This window comes from Aedes albopictus, chromosome 2 (assembly GCF_035046485.1).
Source record: "Aedes albopictus strain Foshan chromosome 2, AalbF5, whole genome shotgun sequence".
NCBI classification, from domain to species: Eukaryota; Metazoa; Arthropoda; class Insecta; order Diptera; family Culicidae; genus Aedes; species Aedes albopictus.
In genome coordinates, this window is record NC_085137.1 from 468,172,737 (window position 1) to 468,194,546 (window position 21,810).

General features: G+C 38.1%; 1 protein-coding gene and 1 non-coding gene across 2 annotated transcripts in view; one reads left to right on the top strand and one right to left on the bottom strand.

The window, feature by feature from the left end:
• LOC109418113 (hairy/enhancer-of-split related with YRPW motif protein) overlaps positions 1-16,847 on the top strand; it is a 36,045-nt gene extending 19,198 nt beyond the window's left edge. The window contains exon 3 of the mRNA XM_019692302.3: positions 15,260-16,847. Coding sequence (XP_019547847.2) covers positions 15,260-15,933 — 674 coding nt within the window. The 3' untranslated portion in view covers positions 15,934-16,847. The remainder of the gene's footprint in view (positions 1-15,259) is intronic.
• On the bottom strand, positions 15,950-16,021 carry Trnae-uuc (transfer RNA glutamic acid (anticodon UUC)). The gene has a single exon. It is a non-coding gene; the product is annotated as a tRNA-Glu (tRNA).
• Positions 16,848-21,810: the final 4,963 nt, after the last annotated feature.

A 21,810-nucleotide genomic window follows, 5' to 3' on the forward strand; every position in this document is an offset into this window, starting at 1 on the left:
CTAGCCTCGATAACACTTTTCATGTCATGCTTTGGACTCCCCCATACGCGTTTATCGTTTGCCGGCTCATAGATGTAATAGTTGAAAAATATTCCCAGTACAAACAGACGTCTCACTCTACCCACTTCCCATAGTTTCCCTTTTTAACGGACTATTAAAATATCCTATAGTTCGCTAATCTCTCGCTCATGGCGCTCGCATCGTTTTTGCTCCTGTTTGACGTTTACTTACTACCATCTTACTCTGTTAACTCAACACGTTTTAATACGACACTTTTTAATTCGTACTTATTCGAATTAAAAGTGTTCAAACGTCACAACCATGTACACTATTAAAGCAAAACAGTTATTAATATTACGCTTAAACCCTTAGCTCCTCTTGTAGCCGCTACTTTCGGAAGTTCTGATTTGGTGCTATTCGACACCCAAACCGACTGGGGACCAACCGGAATGAAATGCGGAAGGTAACAATTGTAGAAAGCACGAGCTTGTTTTTGCACCACCACAAATTGTGTTCCATAACAATTCCGGAAATCAAAACAAAACAAAAATAGTGCTGTCAAATTTTGTTGAACAAGGTGATGTAGGGTGACCAGTTTGTCGAATTAAAATTGTACCCCAGTAATTCGACAACACGGTAATTAGCATTGGGCGATTATGCTTTTGTGACGATGATTTTTGTTAGTGCTCTTGCGTACATTCATTTTTTTTATTGGGGCTGGTCATAAACCACGTAGACTTTTTGGGGTAGGGTTGGGAGTGGTGCAGAGCGATCTGTCCAAAGTCTACACTCCTCACAAATTTTCATTTTTAATGTAGAATAGTCAACGACGGATAGTAGAGGGGAGATTACCAAAATTTTGGTCTACTTGATTCATAACTGGCCCCATTAGCATACACTTTATAACATGGACATTTTGTTGATCTAGGCTATCGCCCCTCTTAAATAGCAGCTATGTTCAGTCCATTCGTTCGTTCTCAAGCTAAATAGCTCGCTCGTACGGGCCTTTTAAAATACTGGCATTGCAAGATCTGCGTTTCCAATCATAGTCCTTTTTTGTTGCCAGGTCAATTTTTGAATTTCCATACCATTTACCTTTTTTTCCTCATATTTTGTGAGAAGTTTAGCTGCCGCCTCTAAAAGAGATTTCACCGTTAAATGTCAGAATATACGATGTTTAAACCGCACCTCCTTGGTAAGACTCTCGAGATGTTCATCCTCCTCGATCTAGCTGAAGCCAGAAGGATAGCAGTACTACCAGCTTACAATTTTTAAATAAAGCTATGTTCACTTAGAATCCGGAATCATGTCACATTTTCTAGTGGCGCTCTCAATGAACATAATCATCATTCTTTTGCAGCACTTTGATCAGACACTAATCCTCTTTAAATGGTGAAAATTTCATCGATTTTCTTGCAACGAGTGAAAAGTTATTTCAGATTGAAGAAAAGAGGAGGAAAAAAATCTTGCACAAACACGTTGAAAATTTAGCGTGGTCAGGTACGACAGTCGCGAAAAATGTTAATATCGTCAAAACCATTATGTGTTATGTGCACAGATGTTGTTAACCATGGCATAAGGAAGTGTCCTCGGAAGAAAAAAAGCTTGGGTTCATTGATAAATCTGCCTTGAATTTGATGATTTGGCAAGAAGTTCGAACTCTGGGCATGTTTTTTTCGCAACAAGATGATGAGAACCAATTCATACAAGGATGACAGCCTCAAGAATCGCGTGCTGCTTTTCAAAAACGCACACAAGGGATATGTACACCGTGTCCAATAAGTTCTCATACAAAATCAAATTGAATTCATTTCTCATCTGTAATTAGGATTTTCAAAGTAAGTGTATTTATCGAAAGGCCAACTAACATTGATCAAATATAGCATATGTTTTGGAATTAATTGTCCTTTATTTTTCTCTGTTGATCGCTTAAGTGTCGTAAGTCCATTTCAGCTGGCACGCACGTCATTTCATTTGTATTTTGTCTCATTTTAACGGGTAAAGGTTTTAGGTTGAAACAAATTAGGTTGCTGTCCTCGCCATTGCTAGTAGCAACTATGACCAGAAGAGAAGAAATATAACATTCTGTATTGGTGAAGTACGAAGCCGTTTTATGTTGTATAAAATAAAACGTAAATTAAACAAAAATGTCCATCTACCTGTTTTAATGAAATTTGTTGTGTTAAAGAAGCATGGCTGCATATTATCTTGTTGATTCACATTATTCTCCCTTCTAAAACATGCTTGTGTTCCTGTTGTGGTAAATTTTGTTCAAAATTTACGTTTTATGATGTTTATCTTTAATATAACGGTCATTTTCAAGGAAATCAGCCCAAGTTGAGCTTACTTGGAAATTTTTTACCATATCATCACTGAAATTGCTTAAATTTAACCTTAGTATATCCATTTGGTACAATACTGGGGATAAAAACTTAAAATTTAACCTTATGGACTCTATTTAGCTACCGTAGAATGAAAAACTTTTCGAACATTTTTCTTGCGTGCCGGAGCAAACGGATTTCAGAAAACGGAAGTGTACTACTAGGCTTCTAAAAACAAACAAAAAATATCGTTTTTCTAAATCGTATGCTTTATTGAATCAGTATTATGTGGCCCTTCAATACATGCATTCATTTTGAAAATATTAATAACAGATGAGAAATAAAATTATATGTTCTAAATTTGTATTTTGTATGAGAACTTATTGGACACGGTGTAGAGATTTTACCTATTTTGATGAGCTGCCATGACAGCCGGAGACGTTCAGTGGTATCGTCACAGATGGGTAGTGTTTATCAACGAAAAAAACACTCAAATTTCGTGTTTTCTCAATTCACTGAATTGCCCCTCATTTCGCAATAAAAAAAAAGTTTGGAAATTTTTCTTCGGAATCCTAGTCAGACTAGTCAAGGCACTCAGGACACTGCATACATGACCTGATTGTTGAACAAACGTGCGGAAGGGGTTGTTGCTAAAATTTACCACCGTTGTGCAGATTTTTAGAGAGGTCAACACTGAAAAAGTGAGAAAATGTGTGAAAAATAAAAATAAATAATTTCAATGATATTTTTCCATGAAAGTACAATAAATAACCTTTGTTTTGAGGGCTTCACCTTTTATGTTTGTTATTCCATCCCTAAGATATACGTGATTTTGTCATTCCGGATTCTAAATGAACATAGCTTTGTGCCAGTCTCCATACACGCGGTGCCAATTTTCACCCCATATGGACGGATTACTGTACTACCAACACACATGGAAGAGACGGATGGCGACGACCAGCAACGGTGGCAGCGTGGAGTGCCGAGATGTTTATCAGGTCACTCGTTGTTGTACCTTTTTATGATGGGAAAGAGGAACTTAATACATCCGGTATCCTTGTTCCCACGCTGGTGGCGGCGGTGTTCCTGGAACGTGATGCGGAGGGCGAGGGAGGGACAAAGCCGAGAGGACTAAAAGGACCCTTGTCAACTACGAGAACTGAGAACTGCGAACTGCGACGATGGCGACGTATCGAAGGAATAAAAGTTTGTTTTACTACTAACTTACTTTCCGTCGCCGGTGGTGGTGCGGTGGTGATGCTCTGGAACAGTTCCGCTTTGTGCATTGCGATGAAGTTTTTTTTATAATACTTTTTGCGTCTTATACTTTGCAAAAAAAAGGATTGACGAAGGCAAATATGCGACTTTGGGAGAAGTGGACTTCCTCATCGGAAGGTAGGAAGGAAGGAAAAAGTTCGTCACGGCTTCCGGGTCGCATTACTCTGATGAAAGGGTTTGATTGGGGTGTGGACCGTTGCGTTGATTGGCAAACAGGAAGTGATCGATGAAATGATGGTATTTTTAGAGATTTATTAATACATATTATAAATTTAATCTCAGATAGAACTCAAGTACTTCTGGAGCCAGGAAACCAAAAATATACCCACTTTTCGCAATTCCAATCCAGTACACAGAGATCAGCTACACGATGCTTATAATTTTACCAATCCTGGGCTATACTGAACACCAGAAGATTCATAATTGCCTAACAGCAGTATGAATGAAAAAATCTTTTCAGAAGAAACTCCCACTTGTGAATGAATTTTCAACGAGCTTCCCACCACCAGACGCTGACTGTCTGGTTCCTAATCGCTGGGAACCCAACGGCCGCCCCATTCCGCAGTCAAAACAGCAATCAACGCCCCGAGGCATAATTAATGTTGGATCTGGACTGCCTGGCCTGGACCTGGCGTGGCTATGGCAGACTGTGTGTGTGTTTGCACGCGGTGGGAAGGTCCAATCAAAGGCCGTTCCGTGAGAAGCCAGAACCATCAAAAAAACGTCAAAAAACCAATCAGCTAACCAGAAAAAGGGTTCCCATAATCATCTCACAATCTCAGGCTCAATCGATTCACCGCTACCACACTGACTGGACTGACTGACTGAGAGTGGCGCGGGAACTGGGAAGATGTAAAACGCCAAGAGAGGGAGGCTGATGTGCATTCCATTATCGGTATTTATCCTTCCTTCCTGGAACTTTGAGAAGCCAAGGTTTCTGCGCTTTCCGAATTACCCAAACGGGATCCGATCCGACTCGAATCTCCCACGGTGGTTTTTCCCCTGTGATGATGCGTGTGAGCATCCTTGCTCGCCGGATCGCGAATTATCGCCGTGATTATATTCCCTTAGCAGCACCCTTAAAGTGCCGTTTCCACTTCCCACACCGCCCTCCGCGATCCGATTCGATTCGATTCGGTAATGGTGGTGGGAAACAAATTTTCCGGAATATGTTTTTAATGGAACCACCCCCTAGCCAACAACCCACGATGATGACGGATGAGTCGGGTTCAATGCGATAAGTCGTTTTTTATTCGTTCTCACTGTTAGCACGCATTACCGATATACAATATTGTTTGCGATATGCCGTGTGATCATCAAAACATTACGACGAGGGTTACCCCTCCGTCTCACTCTCAATCGTTGTACTGTTGCTCTCCAGATTTGAGGTCGGTTCCGATCCGACCGTGGCAACTGGAATGCGTACGCGTTCACATATTTTTGTTCGGCTACCGCGCTGGATTAGCTGCACTGTGGGCGCTACAGTGGCCAAAGATTGATTTTTTTTATCTTCCAAAATAATCAGCAAAGGGGAGGAAATAAGTGTGTTCGGTCATTTGGCCGAATGTCGTTTAGCTGGTCGCCATCTAACCAAAAGGGTCGTTTGACAGAATGCCGTTTGGCCGTATTTGATCAAATAGCAAACAGTGGCATGATCACTTCTTCATCATTCCTTTTTCGACCAAACGGAAGTCGGCTAAATGGCTAAATGGCAAATGACCCAGAACCAGACATAAGTATGTCCGATTGGAATTCATTCAAATATGACGTCCATCGTTTAGGAGGAGGGGGAGGGAGGTTCTGATAAGTGTGACACACCGTGTGTTAGGTACACGAAAAAGCGTAACAAAGTGGGGAAGATGTCTAAAATTCCCGAAAAATTATGAATAAAAAAATGTCATTAATTGTCCCTTGTTCATATTTTTGAAAATCAACACATTTCTGCTTTATGCAAAATTCGCATTCTCTTTCTAAAGCTGCTTCCAGGAATACTTGGAGGATGTACATAAACTACGCAGACTCTGAGGAAGGAGAGGGGAGAGAGTGCGTAGACATTGCCGCCATAATAGGCAGGTTTATGAGCGCAACTGGCCGCTCAGATTGTTACAGAAATTGGAATTGATGATTAGATTCATCGGTAGGTTACCTGCTACTATTGCTGCTGGAGTTGCAGTCGGGATTCTACCAGGGATTTCTCCAAAATTTATCCAGAGATTTCTCGTCTGGTTTTCCAACCCGATATATTTTCCAACATATATTTTTGCTGAGATTTTTTCAGGGTTCCTATTGTAAACCTTTCAGGAATTCGTGGTGGAATTACTCCAGAAATTCTTGCTGCGATTCCTCCAGGATTTCTTCCGAGGATTTTCATAAGAATCCTTACAGAAATGTCCATAAGAACTTTTCCAACCTGTTCTCGTGTGATACTTTCAGAAGTTTTCGTTGGAGTTCGTTAACGTTGAACTTTTCGTCATTGAAATCATCGTCATCATCAAACATTTGAAAGCAGTTTTTTCGTTCAAAACAAAAGTTTTTGCTATGAAAATATATTCACTGTACTCCAAATAAGGAACATAATGCAGTGAATATATTTTCATGATCCTCGTTTTGATTTGCACGGAGAAAACTGCTTTTGATTTTCCGAAAAATGATGACGGATGCTTGAGCCTTAAGAAGTTTTTGCCTTCATGTAGGATCATTCTGGAATGAATCTTGGGATTTTCCTAGGGATTCCTTCAAGATTTTTTGCTTAGATTGCTCCAGGAATTTTTCCGGAGATTCTTCAAGGTATTTCTTCGGCAATCCCTCCAGGAATTTCTTTAAAAAAAAGTATGTGTTTTCCTATATTACTAAAATTCTTTGTCCAGGAATCCCTAATATACCTATAGGGCTTCTTCTACGAATTGCCGGATGGTTTCTCTTAAGATTCCTCCAGAATTTATTTGTGGTATACCTACAGGAATATCTTTTGGTATTGCTTGAAAAATCTCTCTTGTGATTTCTTCCGAAACTCCTGCAGAGATTTTTCTAGAATTTCTCGCTAGGAATTCTCCAGGAATTCATGATTAAATTTCTAAAGCCATTTCTACTGGAATTGCTCCAGACATTCCCCCAGAACTTTTTTCAGTAATTCCTCCGTGAATTTCTTCACGAATTTCATCTGGAATCCTATCAAAGATATCTTTTGAGATTTAAATTGGAATACCTCCAACAATTATTCTAGGAATTACTCCAGATTTTTTTGCAGCAATTCCTCTAGAGATGACATTGGGGTTATTGTCGGAGTTTTAACAAGGGATTTTCGCAGGAAGATTTCTAAAGAATTCCTGTAGAATTTCATCCCACAATTTCAAGGGTTATTTCTCAAGGCACTCTGCCAGGGATTCCTCCATAAAATTCGCCTAGAGTTTCACCAATAATTTTTCCTTTGATTCCTCTTGGCATTCTAGGAGCGATACTTCCACACCCAAGTACACCGTGTCCAATAAGTTCTCATACAAAATGCAAATTTAGAAAATATCATTTTATTTCACATATGTGATTCATATTTTCAAAATAAATACATGTATTAAAAGGCCACATAATACTGAATAAATAAAGCATACGGTTTAGAATAACTTTATTTTCTATTTATTTCTATAAGCCTAGCAGTACACTTCCGTTTTCTGAAATCCGTTTTCTCCGGCACGCAAGAAAAATATCCGAAAAGTTTTTCATTCTACGGTAGAGAAATAGAGTCCATAAGTATAAATTTTGAGTTTGTATCCCAAGTTATGTACCAAATGGATATATTAAGGCTAAAACAATACAGTTTTAGTGATGATATGATAAGAAATTTACAAGTAAGCTCAACTTGGGCTGATTTTCATGATAATAACCGTTATTTCAAAGATAAACATAAAAAACGTAAATTTTGGACAAAATTTACCACAATAGGAATACAAGCATGTTTTATTAGTAAGAATGGTGTGGATCAACCAGATATGATGCACCCATGCTTCTTTAACACAGCAAACCTCATTGAAACAGGTAAATGGACTTTTTTGTTTATTTTACGTTTTATTTTGTACAAAAAAAAACGGCTCCGTACTTAACCAATACAGGAGCTCATATTTTTTTCTCTTCTGGTCATAGTTGCTACTAGCAATGGGGAGGACAGGAACCTAATTTGTTTCAACTTAAAACCATTACTCGTTAAAATACGACGAAATACCAATGAAATGGCGTGCGTGCCAGCAGAAATGGACTTACGACACATAAGTGATCAGCAGAGAAGGATACAGGACAGTTAGTTCCGAAACATCCCAAGTAACAATTTCATTGCTGATTGGTTTTCTTTGATTTTTATTAGGGTTTTATAACAGCTATAATTAAAACTCACAGTTTTATGACTGCTTTTATGAAAACCATTGATAAAATGTTTTTTCAAGTATACTTGAAGATATCCATAAAGACAGATTTTAAGAGTAAACAAAACTTTCCTATATGCAAACCTTCTGGCAATCATTATTACCACAATAAAACTGTTAAAACTCTCAACAGATGGCGATCCGTTCGATTAGTAACGACATCTGTTGATGGAAAAGCAGAACTACGACACTGCTAGGTTTATTGCGGTCATCATAAAAGTAAACTTGCTTTCGTTTTATTTTCGCTGATTATGGTCGTCGCCATATTGAAGAATTAGCTTACGTGAATGAAAAATAGTTAATTTTGCTTGAATTGGTAGTTTGCAACCATTTTCATAACATGCTCTGCTCACATAAATAAACTCTCTCTGCTGAGTTTTCTTGTGATTCGAGATAGTTTTACTAAATTCACAAATTGATTTATTTCATTCCAAGGTGATAATATTCACTATTTTCGAAGCGCATTAATTTTATGATTCTGCAACCCCAATATTCACGGTAAATTCGAATGCGCATAAGGCTACCAGCACAATAACTACTAAAATATTGCTTTGAAATAATCGCTTTCTACTTACGAATGATGTATCCTCCTGAACTTTACATGCCATCGAAGAAGCTTCTCTGCATCTTGAGCTGTCATAGTTTTTGTTGAAAAAAAAAAACAACAACAATCGAGAATTTTCAACTCAGTTTTAAAACGGGTTTATTGCTACTCTTAATGCGGTTTGCAAAACCTCTCCGAGAGTGGTCCACTTTGCCGGAAGATGCTCTTAAAGAGGTTATCAAGAGGTTTTGATGTATGATTCAGTTTTATTGCAAGTTTTATAAAATTGGTCATGAAGATCTCTTGTAGAGCCGAACAAAACTTAAAATGTTACTTGGGATATGCTGTATGTGGTGTAAGTTAGTTGACCTTTCAATAAATATATTTACTTTGAAAATCCTAATTACAGATGTGAAATGAATTGAATTTGATTTTGTATGAGAACTGATTGGACACGGTGTAACATTTTTAGTCAAATTGACTAGAAGAGGTTCTTAGAACCATCATAAAACCAAAAAAAAAAGCAATTCATTTTTAAATTGGTTCTCAATACCATAATTGGTCATCAAAATGCTATTTGGGCTGAGATACATCCAAACATTTTTCCACAGACCTCTCCTCTATGAACTTCTCCGGAAATTCATGTGGGAATTGTGTTTATTGCTTTGAGCTTGCTCCCAGTATTGAGTGTGTGTCATGGATTCGCGGCAAGGAATGTCTTTGGCTTATAATATTTTGGAAATTAAAACATCCCTTGCCCATTTCTGGCACCACTGAGTTAAAGAATGGCTTAAAAATGTCTCGTCCAAAATGTTACCAGGGGTTGCCAAAATCTTGTCTTCAGTGAGTTTTGTTCTCAGAAAACAAAAAAGGGATCATTTCATTAGAGAAAAAGCTGGATTTTTTGGAAAAAGCTTTTGATATCAGAATAAAACTACTGGTTTGGCCAAAACAACTGAATACAGGGGGGATGTTTATAACCTCCAAATCAGGCAAGTAATTAAGCTGTTGTTTTTTAAAGATGGTGATAGGTGTGCGAGAGAGAAACTTTAGATTCTGCGAGAAAAACTTGATTGTGAGTTTTTGGAAGAAGAAAAATATTTTTTTTTAATAATATGAAAACTTGTCCATACATTTTACAGAAACCTCTTTTTCCATCAGTATTTTCACATAGTTTCAATAATACCACTGTTCCCTTCAAAAATTCACCAAGACTTCTACAGACTGCTGTCAATATTTACCAGAAATATTTGTCGAGTTCCTTTTTTATTTTTATTCTGAAACTCTCACAGTATTTTTGGAAAAAATAATCAAATATTCCGATAGAAATTCGTCAAAAATCTATCCATGCCTGCCTATTTCCAAAAAATGTTTTTTTTTTTATGTCAAAAATAACTTAAAAATCCAATTAAAATCGTTTAGGGCTGGTTCAGACTTTCTCAGAAAGTGTCCCTAGAGTTCCTGCTTTTTCCTAGAATTCTGGGGCACAATGAAACGGGTGGGGTAAAATGAAACAGTGGGTTAGCTTGATGTTATCTTATCATTATAGCCAATTTAAATGTTATGTGTATTTTTTTATTTAAGGGTTATTTCCAAAGCTGTAATGAAAACTTTTTCAAAATTTTGCATTTCATCGTGCCCCACCCATTTCAACTTGCCCCGATGTACCTTACATGAGAGATCCGTCAATACATACTTCTAAAAAAGTTCTTGACGAGAATTCTATCACAAAATTCATCTGATAACCCTGCAAAACTTGAGCATTTTTTTCTGAATTTCTACAGAATTTTAACACAATTTCTCCACATCCAAAACCTCTTTTTTTTGGAAAGTTTACCGAATTTTTTACAAGAAGGTTTACCAAGTTATTCTATACGATAAGAACTTGCGTAGATGTTTTGCCAACAAATTATATTTTTTTTCAGGGAAATAACTCTAAAATTTTCCATTAATGCCATTTTGCTTGGTTTTTTTTAAAGAAATTTTCTTAAAGATTTCAACAATATCTTAGGAACTTCCACGTGGATATCCTCAGCACAACATTGGCAATATTTGCCAGAGTTTCTTAAAAAATGAGTTTCTTAAAAATGTTGAGTATCTTAAAAAAAAAGTGGTCATTTTTTTTGGATGTTTTAATTTATTTAAAAAGATTGCTATTTCAATTTGCAGATTGCAGAAAACTGTAAAGGAATATTTTCTTTTATTTTTTGGAAACATTAAGAAATAGTCAGCGAATTTCTGTGGAACTTTTTGAGAGAATTCTCATATTTTTTTACGCAGACCTCCCGATGTATTTTTTTGGCAGATTCGTTGCAAAATATCTGATTATAGGTTGATCTTTTCACCGTGTATGTCAAGTAGGAACATTTGTTGTTAAAGGTGAACCAATGTAATATCTTTTGCAGCACGCCGTTTTTCTTTCGTTACGTCAAGATTGACCTCCAATGTCAAACAAGAACTATTTTGTCATTGTTGAAGTTCGGAAAAATACTACTGCGATCAGAATAGCATGCTTAATCGTATTATACAACAAAACCGGGATTTTTTTTTCATTTGGAATCCAATTGAATGTAAAAATTTACCTACGTATGGTAATGATCGACTATCGAGTCAACTTAGCTGTTATAAACTCGGCAATTTGTTATTGAGCCCGGTAATGATGTTTAGATGTAGTTCTATTTGTTTCTGACCAAAACCAGGAACACAACACAAACTAAGGTATTTTGAGTTTACTAAATCCAGAAATAGGTGCTCTTGATTGTACGTGCAACAACCGTAGATTACATGAATAAATCATGTGCAACCAAAACCAACATAAAAGTACTCAAGAGATATGATTAGCAATACAGCTTTGAAGCTGCTTCAGAGATGAACAATGTTCTTTTGCTGACATGTATGTGCGGAATTCCGATCAAATTGTATATCGATCGTCTTGTCAAAAGCTCGTAAGTTTCCAAAGATGCTCCTCAGAATAACATTATGTAGCCTGGAGCTGTTCGTGAGCATACTACAGCTTCTTGGGAAGCCAGAAAGCTCCGTTTATAACTTTTTCTGAACTACAGGATACTTTAACGTGTATTTTGACGTGTGTAGTGGAATTTTTGATTACTTAGGAATGTAGGATTAGGAATATTACAATGTTTGATATTGTTTCTATTTCTAGTAAAATTATTACATTACAAAAATCTCAGATAGTTCTAGTGGCAACTAAGGATTTTCGGTTGATCATTTGATTAAATATGTTGGGCATATCTGACTTTTCTCAGGTTCTGAAGTTTCATTCCTTACCATTTAAAGTTGTATTTCTTGGAATGGTTAATATCTCTACATAATGAACATTTACCCAAGTAACAATGATAGCTGAATAGCAGCTTAAAAATCAATCTTAAGAGCGGTTTATTTAACCATTGTGCAGCAATATTTGTTGGGTATATAAATTATCTTACCACATATCCCATAAACTTTATTCACCGACTTGCGATGGCGTCTAAATCAAAAGAGATGACATCAGTCATGCACAAGATCACCATTTTAACACAAAAAAGCCTCGACATTACCATTTTTCCATCGTTAAAGTTATTTGCCAATCGTTAACAAACATATTCGCGACGAACGCCTTTATGCGATCGGAACTTCCACCACGCATTTTTTTTTTTTTTAATTTGTAAAATCGCTCCGACGCTGAAATTATGACACATGCTAGTCACTACAGAATGACCGTCACCAAGTTTGAACCGAAGGAGGATCAATTTATTTAGTATTAGTGCAAGACGTTACAAACACAAATATAGCACGCCATATGATTGTGAATGTCAGAGTCAAAGTTTCGTGTTTTGTCGTGCCTGTCAAGGTAAAGAGGTACTCGCTGCTGTTGGATGTTGTTGATGTTAATACAACCTTGGACGAAGCTTAGTGTGAGTGGCTTGGGCGTGGTACGCATCTGTTTTAGTGGCCGGCTTTTATCCTCACTTCACAGTGAGTGTCATTGGGCATCCTGAATTTGCACAGCACTGGATGGCATTATTCTTTATTTCTTCGTTACTTGATAGAAATTATTTAAGAATATTGTGGGAAACACCTTATTTGGTGGTACTCTTGAAGTGTTTTCTGTTTTGTTTTTAAGAAGCAGTTTTGGGAATGTATTGATGAAATTCCGAGAGAAATTCCATTCGGATTTTTAAAATGAGATATTAAAGCGCAATCTCCTGATTTTTCCGATTTTATTTTATTGAAATTGGATACAAAATTTCGATATAATGATAGAATATTTATCCAAAATTTTCCAACTGAAACGGGAGTGGACAACCCACCGTCTTCGGAATGGTGACCCAAAGCCTTATCTCCTCTCCTCTTCTTGGCGTAACGTCCTCACTGGGACAAAGCCTGCTTCTCAGCTTAGTGTTCAATGAGCACTTCCACAGTTTTTAACTGAGAGCTTCCTCTGCCAATGACCATTTTGCATGTGTATATCATGTGGCAGCCTTATCTATTGACCATCATTAACCATCATTATCAGGATAATGTTCATTAGATGCAGCCTTAGGTCGTCATCTAGCTATTCGTATTGCAAAAATCGTTAGTGGTACGGCTGACCCATGGAGATCTGCTTACAAACCGAACATGTATTTGTCAAGACCACAAGGCAACACCTGCTAGTAATATTTTTAGAATGATTCGTATATTTTGGTCAGAATTAAAGAACGTATTTCGGACTCCACAAAGATGTTTTTGAAATAAATATCTTCGATAATTTGTGAAGAATTTGCTGAAAACATGTTGAAGAAATAATTTAGAAAAATATTGAAAGCAGAGCTCCTGATAAGTTTGTTGGGTGAACCCGTGGAGATGCAATTTTCATGCAAAACTTCCTACTCAAATTTCAACTAGTTTTTTGACAAATTTCCATACAGATACTTAAAAACTATCCAACTACATTCAGATGTTCAAGTTAATTCTTATTTCTAATAGAACTTTTCATATATCATTGAAATGTGTTTCATTTGGAAAGTATTCATCATAAGGTACAAAATGTTTTACAAGTTTTAAGGATATCAATTTTCCAATTCAAAAATATTTTATTGCAAGTTCGCCAAGTGCAACAGTTTTGCAGTTATCGCACCGCTGTCCCTCAAATTTAAATGTCAACAGCGAAGCGACGTTTTTCACATGCCCTTTTGATGCAGTGCAATGTTTTCTGAAAGTAATTTTTCAGCAATTGACAGTTCTTTAACATCTGACAGTAGTGGCAGTTATTAAATTTAAATCGATAAGTGAACGTTAACATGTTGCAGTTATCTAACGTTAACTGAATCTACATCATGCCTTTTATGAGAAGAAGCTCATACAACACAAAGCTGAGTAGCAGTCATAGTCCCAGTTAGGATATCTGACAGAAATCAGATGAAGAAAACATTATGTCTTTAGGTTTGTTACTGACGAATCCTTGAAAAAGGTCCAATAAGGACCGAAACGTCGGATCAAGAAAATAAATAGTTGTTATGATTCTCCCAGAAGACTGAAAAGCCAGCAACATAACTAAAGACATTCAACATACAGTCGATCACCCAAGAAAGAAAACATTAAGATAAATAGTATCCTTAATTTTGACCACTTGTTCATGCCAAAGTTTCCCACAGTGACTCTGGAATATTATATGCCAGCCAGCAGAAGAACGATCATATCATCAGCAGAGAGCCAGCACGCGGGAACCAAACCAACGACCGACGAGGAACTGTGGGAAATAGGAAGGTTCTATCAAAAAATATGCGGAGGGGTTCTTCGATATTAACTGACTCGACGAGACCCGACTAGCTGATTCAGTCATCATCAGGGGCTCTTCTGGATGTGTGGGAAAGGGAAGGCGATGGTGCTCACACACGACGAATGGACCGTGCGGACCTCTGTGTGTAGGATAATGTGTAAAAATTTGAAATAGAGAGGGGGAATATGCATGCGTGATATTCTCAGTAGTTGATTTTTTTTTTCTGAGTTTCAATTCCTCTTCGTGTTTGAATAAAATTACAGGGAGTAGTGGAATTGTTGGGATAGCACAACTTCTACAGATAAGATTTCAACACCTTCTCTGATCGGAACTTTCTGGCTGATTAAAGGACTAAAGTATGTTTGCGAGCAACTTCAGGCTACATTAAAAAGCTCCGTAGAGCATCTTAAGCTGTTTTCAAGCTGCTTAAGAGACTGACACTGTACTTGATCGGAACGCCCCAAATGAGATTCTTGGAAATGATTATTGTTACCCTTCTATGAACTATCAAGTTTCTGCATTTTCATTCAGGTAACTTGAAGTTCTGAAGATGCCTAATGGTCACAATACGGAACTTTAAGCACCGATCTGTGTTAAGTCAAGAAATTAGGCGAATCATCCTTTAAACCAATACGCTATCCCACTAATTTTAGAACTCCCTGTTTCTGCATTGCGCATATTACGGCGACCAGCTCCCTATTCCCTGTCGCTCCAGCCGATCCGTGGGAACGTGTGAGGAAAAGTTAACATTGACACGCCATGAGGTAGGGAACGATGAGTGACGACGGCGACCAAAATTGATATTTATGGGTAGATTGGGACCTGTTAAATAGGATTATTATGTTATTATTTATATTGAAGTGCACTCCTGGCTCTCACACATCCCCGCCAGCCAAAGAGAATAAGGTCATTAAAATTAGTCTCTCTCCCGCTTTTTTGCTTGCAGGACTCGACGATGCCAGCTACGATCCGCAGCGTTTCGCCATGGACTACCACATCATCGGCTTCCGGGAGTGCGTCGCCGAAGTGGCCCGCTATCTAGTCTCCATCGAGGGCATGGACGTGCAAGATCCCCTCCGGTTGCGGCTCATGTCGCACCTGCAGTGTTTCCTCACGCAACGTGAACTCTCCTCCAAGGCCAATGCCAGCCCCGCGTGGTCCCACAGCAGTTCGTATCAATCTGCGTACGCTCCACACTCCTCGTCCTACTACCACCAGAACTACGCGCCGCAAACTGCATCCTCCTCAGCGCCGTACATTCCACAGGTCGCCACCATCCCGACACACGACCAAACGGCCCATCAGGTGCCGCCGCACACGCTTCACGCGTCAGCCTACGCAACAAGTGCCACCGCCAGCGCACACGACCTGTACGCGAGTCAACACGACGCCACTTCCGGCAACCCACAATCGCAGCAACAGCAGCAGCAGCAGCAATCCCAATCCGCCGACCAAAGCGACCCCACCTACACCGACATCTCAAACCTGCGAGGTGGCTACGGAAACGCAGCTGGGTACTCCGTAAGCACCTCCACCCACGGCTACAGCTCCACCTCCAACAGCTACAACAACAACTCGTCGAAACCCTACCGACCTTGGGGCGCTGAAATGGCTTGCTAGGGGGCAAGAAAAAAATTTCCCATACCGGGAATCGAACCCGGGCCTTCTGGGTGAAAGCCAGATATCCTAGCCACTAGACCATATGGGATATACATCAGCTGGTCTACCAAGTCATTTCACACCGCAACCGCTTTAATCGTACCAAAGTGATAGATTTCATTCGATTTCCTATTGAAACAATAACACACCAGTATAATATACCATCTCCTTTTACATGTGTACAGTGATAGTGATAAGATAGTGGACTGACAAGTGCAGACAAGACAATCGCCAAAGAAGTCAAAACGGTTTTGATACAATTTATACACAAACATTCTTTTGCCTTTCCCATTCAAAGGGGATGTGAGCTTTAAATACCTGTAAATATCAACACAGACGTGTATTAGCGGGTATACTCTCGCAGAAACAGATTTCCCCCTCTCTTTCGTGTGGTTTTCCACACCCAACACCGCCGCCGGTGGTTATTTATTTTTAGAACACCATGCAGATCTTTTGTACTTTTAAACATTCATACCAAAACCGAACGAAACACCACCAGAGATGAGAGAAGACACATTGCCTTCGTCGTCGATGGATGGATGATAGACATAGGTACCTAGCTTTAAGGCCGGAACTAATCGAGTCAATTAGATGAGTAAGTGCGTCGTGTGTGCTGAAAGGAACAGGAGGGATATTTTCCCTCCTCAAGCTTTATTCCTTAGAGAGAGTTTTAAATTTAATTCTACCTGGTAGGTTGGTAGCTATTTATAGCAGATTGCAAGAAAAATTTTAATGAACCAACGAAATCGGTGTTGTGATTTCTCCTCGAGGAGCTTTTGCGAAAAGAGTTTTTTTGCTATACTATATTTGTACATGCACATAGGATTTTTTATGAGAATTTTACTGAAAGTGAATTACCAAAACAATAAATTTATAACAGAAATAAAAGAGCTATACTGTTTTAAGTGAGTGATCATATCACATTCTTTGTACGGTTTTCCTATCTTCCCCTTCTTCTTAATCTAATTGTTCTCATTATTTTTCTTTTTCTTCTTCTTCTTTACGTCTTCATCTTCGTCTTATTCTCCTTTTCTCATTATTTACCTTCTTTGTCTTCTTCTTTTTAACCTATTACTTTTATTTTAAGGGCTTCTTTTTGGTGTTACAGGAGGTGGCCAAAATGTTTGGGATAGGCAACTTTTGTTTCTCTAACAAAAAAGTTCAACGTGCTGTATCTTTCCATATAGAGTGCATAACAAATCTCAAATATTGATTGTTTATCAACCTTGTTGCATAAATAACTATTGTGAGTTTACAATTTTTTTGCGCCTCCATGTAGGTATGTATGAAAATTCTCTATTTTAATATTGGGATTTGCACCCGAATTTCGTTTGTAAATTCGTACTTTATGATTTTTTGGTGATGAGGTAATTTGAACTCCATTTCAAGGTGCCGCGACGGAAGACGGACGCAAAGTTTTCACGTGCCGTGTTTTTGGCTTGCTCCCTGTCAGCGCTTTTAATCAATTCGGCTGATAGAACTCTAACTCAGTCTGTCTCAAAATGTGATTTTTTCAAGTGAAATGATATTGTGGAAAGTAAAGTGTATGCTGAATAGAAACAATACTATAGTGGATGGTGGACACAGTGAGAGCGGAACGACGCTGACTTCAAAACGAATGTTTTCCAGCTGTTGCAGTTTGGGTACCGGAGCCGTGTCAACCAGTAGTAGTGTACGAGATGAATGCATGGGCCTCACTCAAATCCTTGTATTTGGTGAGATCGAACTATTTTGTTCATTATTTATTTCATTATATCTGGTATAATCAGGTAAGCGTGTATAATAAATACTTTTCATATCATGAAATGTATTACATAATTGCTTTCTCGCCAAGGAAAGTCCCGTTACTTCCCATCCCAATTCCAACTCCAGATATCTATGAAGTGGCTCAAGTTCTTGGACATATTCTGAGTAGATATCTAATCAACATTTCCTCCCCATCCCCGCTGATCGTAAGGACCTGGCCAGGTGTCGAAAAAAGAGATCGTTCAATGAAAGGTTTGCCAAGTCCCAAGCAATTTTTCTGGCGCATTTAACGTCTCTATCGACAGCCACCCCAGGATGTGTACGGTCGGCTATGCTATGAGATAATTTGAATTCCATTTCAAGTTTTTACTCTCCCATACGAGTAAAAATCATACATTATTGGCGTAGCTAAGAATTTGGAGGCCCCATGAAAATAACAGATGCACACGATGAAGAATCTATAAATTTAACTCTCGAGTGATCGCGCTGATGTATTTTGTACAACACGTTGAAAAAATCTTGCTTTTTGTACTTAGTAATAGCGTGATGCTGACGGTGGTGGCCAAATGACGGAAGATTAAAAATGAATTTCTGTGTTCCTTTATGAATTGCTTCCATGGTGCCCTAATCAAGAAGTCGAGGGCTTATTTTGCGAGTTTTAGAAATGTATGGAAAAACAACCAGATTAGTCGACACTCGACGCACAAAAATCCGAATTTCCAACTCGAACGTGAAATCTGTGCTGTTATACGCCAGTGAAACCTGGTGTGTATCAGTGGAGAACACTCAACGTCTACAGGTCTTCATCAATAGATGCCTGTGGTATATAATTCGTGTATAGTGGCCACACAATTGGATATCCAACGTGGAGCTCCATAGTCGATGTCATCAAAAGCCGATAGTGACAGGAATTCGGGAGCGTGGGTCGGCCACACTCTACACAGGGACAAACAAGCGTTAGACTGGAACCCATCAGGACATCGCAGCAGAGGCAGACCCAGAGGCTCATGGCGGCGCAGCTTCAAGAATGAAATCAAGCAAGTCGACAGAAGTTTGACCTGGCCGCAGGTCAAGGCGATGGCTGGCAATAGCCTAGGATGGAGATCCTTCAATTCGGCACGCTGCACCACCGTGGGTGCCCAGGACTGAAAGTACATAGTTTATGAATTTCATCGGGAATTTCCCAGCCCCATCAATGAACGAAAGAATTTTTTAAAGAATTGTGCCGAAAAAATCTTTACCAATTTACATGTTTAGGAACTCCATCAAGTAATCCTTTAGAATAATTACGTAAGGGTTTATGGGGGGAGGGGGGGTTTGAGAAATCTTACGCGCCATACAAAAATATTCAGGTTCCCATACAAAAAATCTTACGAGGGGGGGAGGGGGTGTCGAAAAATCGCAAAAATCCCCTTACGTAATAAATGGACAGAAATGAAAACTAATTTGCCTTTAAGAATCTTTCGATTGGTTAAAGCAAGGATGTCATTCACTTTTTTTTTTATCGAAGCACTACTTTAGGAATTCTTACAGTGTTGTCTCTGAGGATGTATTAAAACGTACTTTAGAACTCCTCAACAGATTCTTGCGAAGGCTCCATCAAATATTTCTCGAAATATTTGTATACAGCAGGGGCTTTCAAGCTTTTTCGGCTTGTGACTCACTTTTGATTTTCTAAGAATTTGGCAACCCACCATTTTTATAAACGACTCACAAAAATTTATAAAATAACTTTTTTATTTTTTTTTACAAATTTGGACTGCCTTTCTGAATAAATATATTTGATCACTTTCATATGTTGTAATGAACATGCGTTACGTAGCCCTCAGACTTAAAAAAATTTTTTTTTTATTTATTGGAAAGTCTAAGAAATTAAGGTGCCCAAGTTTGCAGCATCAGTTAACTCTTAATCTTAGAAATTTGAGATAAGATTACAAGTTTCTAATATATATACCAGTCTGGCTTCAAATATAGTGGTAATTTTATGCTTCTGCAGAACTTTATATTCTTTTTCAAAATTAAATATCGTTTGAAAATGCTATAGATATTCGCAGCGATTGGGTGAACATCAAGTAGTTTTTAGAATAGTATTGCTGCATGGGCAGATGGTCCTTCATACACACTTATTTTATTTCCATTTTTATTGAAATCACTTTTCAGTTGTTCCGTAAAATATCAGATTATCCATATTCATCTGAATTTCACAGAAGCTTTACTGAAGAAGGTTTCTTGTCGAAATTTGGTAATATTTTGCAGATTTTTTTTATTTCTAATTTTTTTGATATTTTAACTGCTGAAACCAGCGTGTAAGTCTAACATAAAATGTTAAATGCAAGCAACACTCATTTTTTTTTTTTTCAGAACACAAGTAAAATCAAATGTTTTACCGTAATCATAAAACTTCCGATTAAAAACTCATAGTTTTAGAATCAATTTCAGAACGTAGAGAAGTTTCAACATTCAATATCCTTCAGACAATACTTATAATACAAAATTCAGAATAGAATTAAGAAGAAACTGAAATTCTTGAAATAATTCTCCTTGAAATGGTTTCTCATAGAGAGTATTTTTAAGTTAGAAAATGGCTATCAGTAACATTCAACATAAGCTAGTAAAGACTTCGCGACCCACCAAAAGTCAGCCTGCGACCCACCAGTAGATCGCAACCCATAGTTTGAGAAACGCTGGTATACAGGAAGTCTACCAAGGATTCTATCGATGACATCTCTGAGGGTTCTTCTAGAAGATCACTTAAAGAATCTTTAACCCTAATCGTACATTGGGATCATTGCGATACAGATAGGGACGCTAAGCGTGTAGCACGTCAGCGTGGTAAGCGTCAGCTAATGCACGAAAAAGCTTAAAAAATTCCAGAAAGACTTACTACAAAAAATATGCAATGATTCCTTCGGAACCACATATTTTTTCAAGAAATTACTTTGGAATACCGCCAGAAGAAGAATGTGCTTTAAATATTCCTTTAATGATTTTTTCCACGGGAGTCAAGTATATCTCCAAATATTATTCAAGGATTTCCAAACTATTCTCTCACATAACTCTTCCAGAGATATCTCCAAGGATTTACCTTGGCATTTCCTCAAGCATGCATCATCCATCTTGGCGTTCTTTACAGATTTCTTGTGGATTTTTTCCAGGAATTACTTCGTAAATTACACGAAGGTTTCATTCAAAAATGACTGCAATGATTTCTTCGAAAAATAAATCTTCAAAGTCTCTTTAAGGAGTTTCACTAAGAGGTTCCCCGCATAATCACGAACTGTAAATTGAACGTTTTTCATACTGTAGATGACCATAAACAATTATCATTTAACCAATTCTCAGACTGTTTGAGATAACAGTAAGATAACCATTCCATGTACAGATTTGCCAGTTTGACGAATGGTAAGCCGCCAAATTACAGTATGTGGAATAGGCGGTTAAGATAGGTTACCATAAAAAATCGCTCGTTTTCTCGAACAAATTTTTCGCAATACAGTAAAGGAAACAGTCAATGTATTATCCAGTTTTTAAGACAACTCACTGCATGGCAAATGGTTAGAGAACAATTTAACAATAAATCTGCAGGAAAAACGCACACTATATGTGTTACTATTGATTTAAGGTTTTCCATGGTTTTTTAAGCAAATGATATATGGGTCTAGTGCATTTGAACCATTTAAAAATAAAAAGGCGGTTATGTGTTTACTGATGATTTATTTATTATACAATACATATTTGCCATCATATTTATATTGTGGATGAACAAGACGATTTACCTTCATGCAAAGACATCCTCGCATCATCCAGCGCATCCGGGTCATTCCGAAAGCAGTGATGACTGCTGAAGTTCTCCGACTCGCGACGCATCTTATCGTACGCCCGGCAGCACATACGGCGATTAAAGTTGTGAACATTCCTGGGCGGCAGCGGATTTCTAATGGAAAGAGACACAATTTCCACCGGCATCAAGACGAATCCTTCGCTTCTCCCGGATTGTGCGAAACATTCTGCAGTTGCAATTTCGGGCAGGATGCTATTGAATTCCTTTGAATTCCAGTTCGTGAATTCTGTAAAATATTATTCATGTATGAG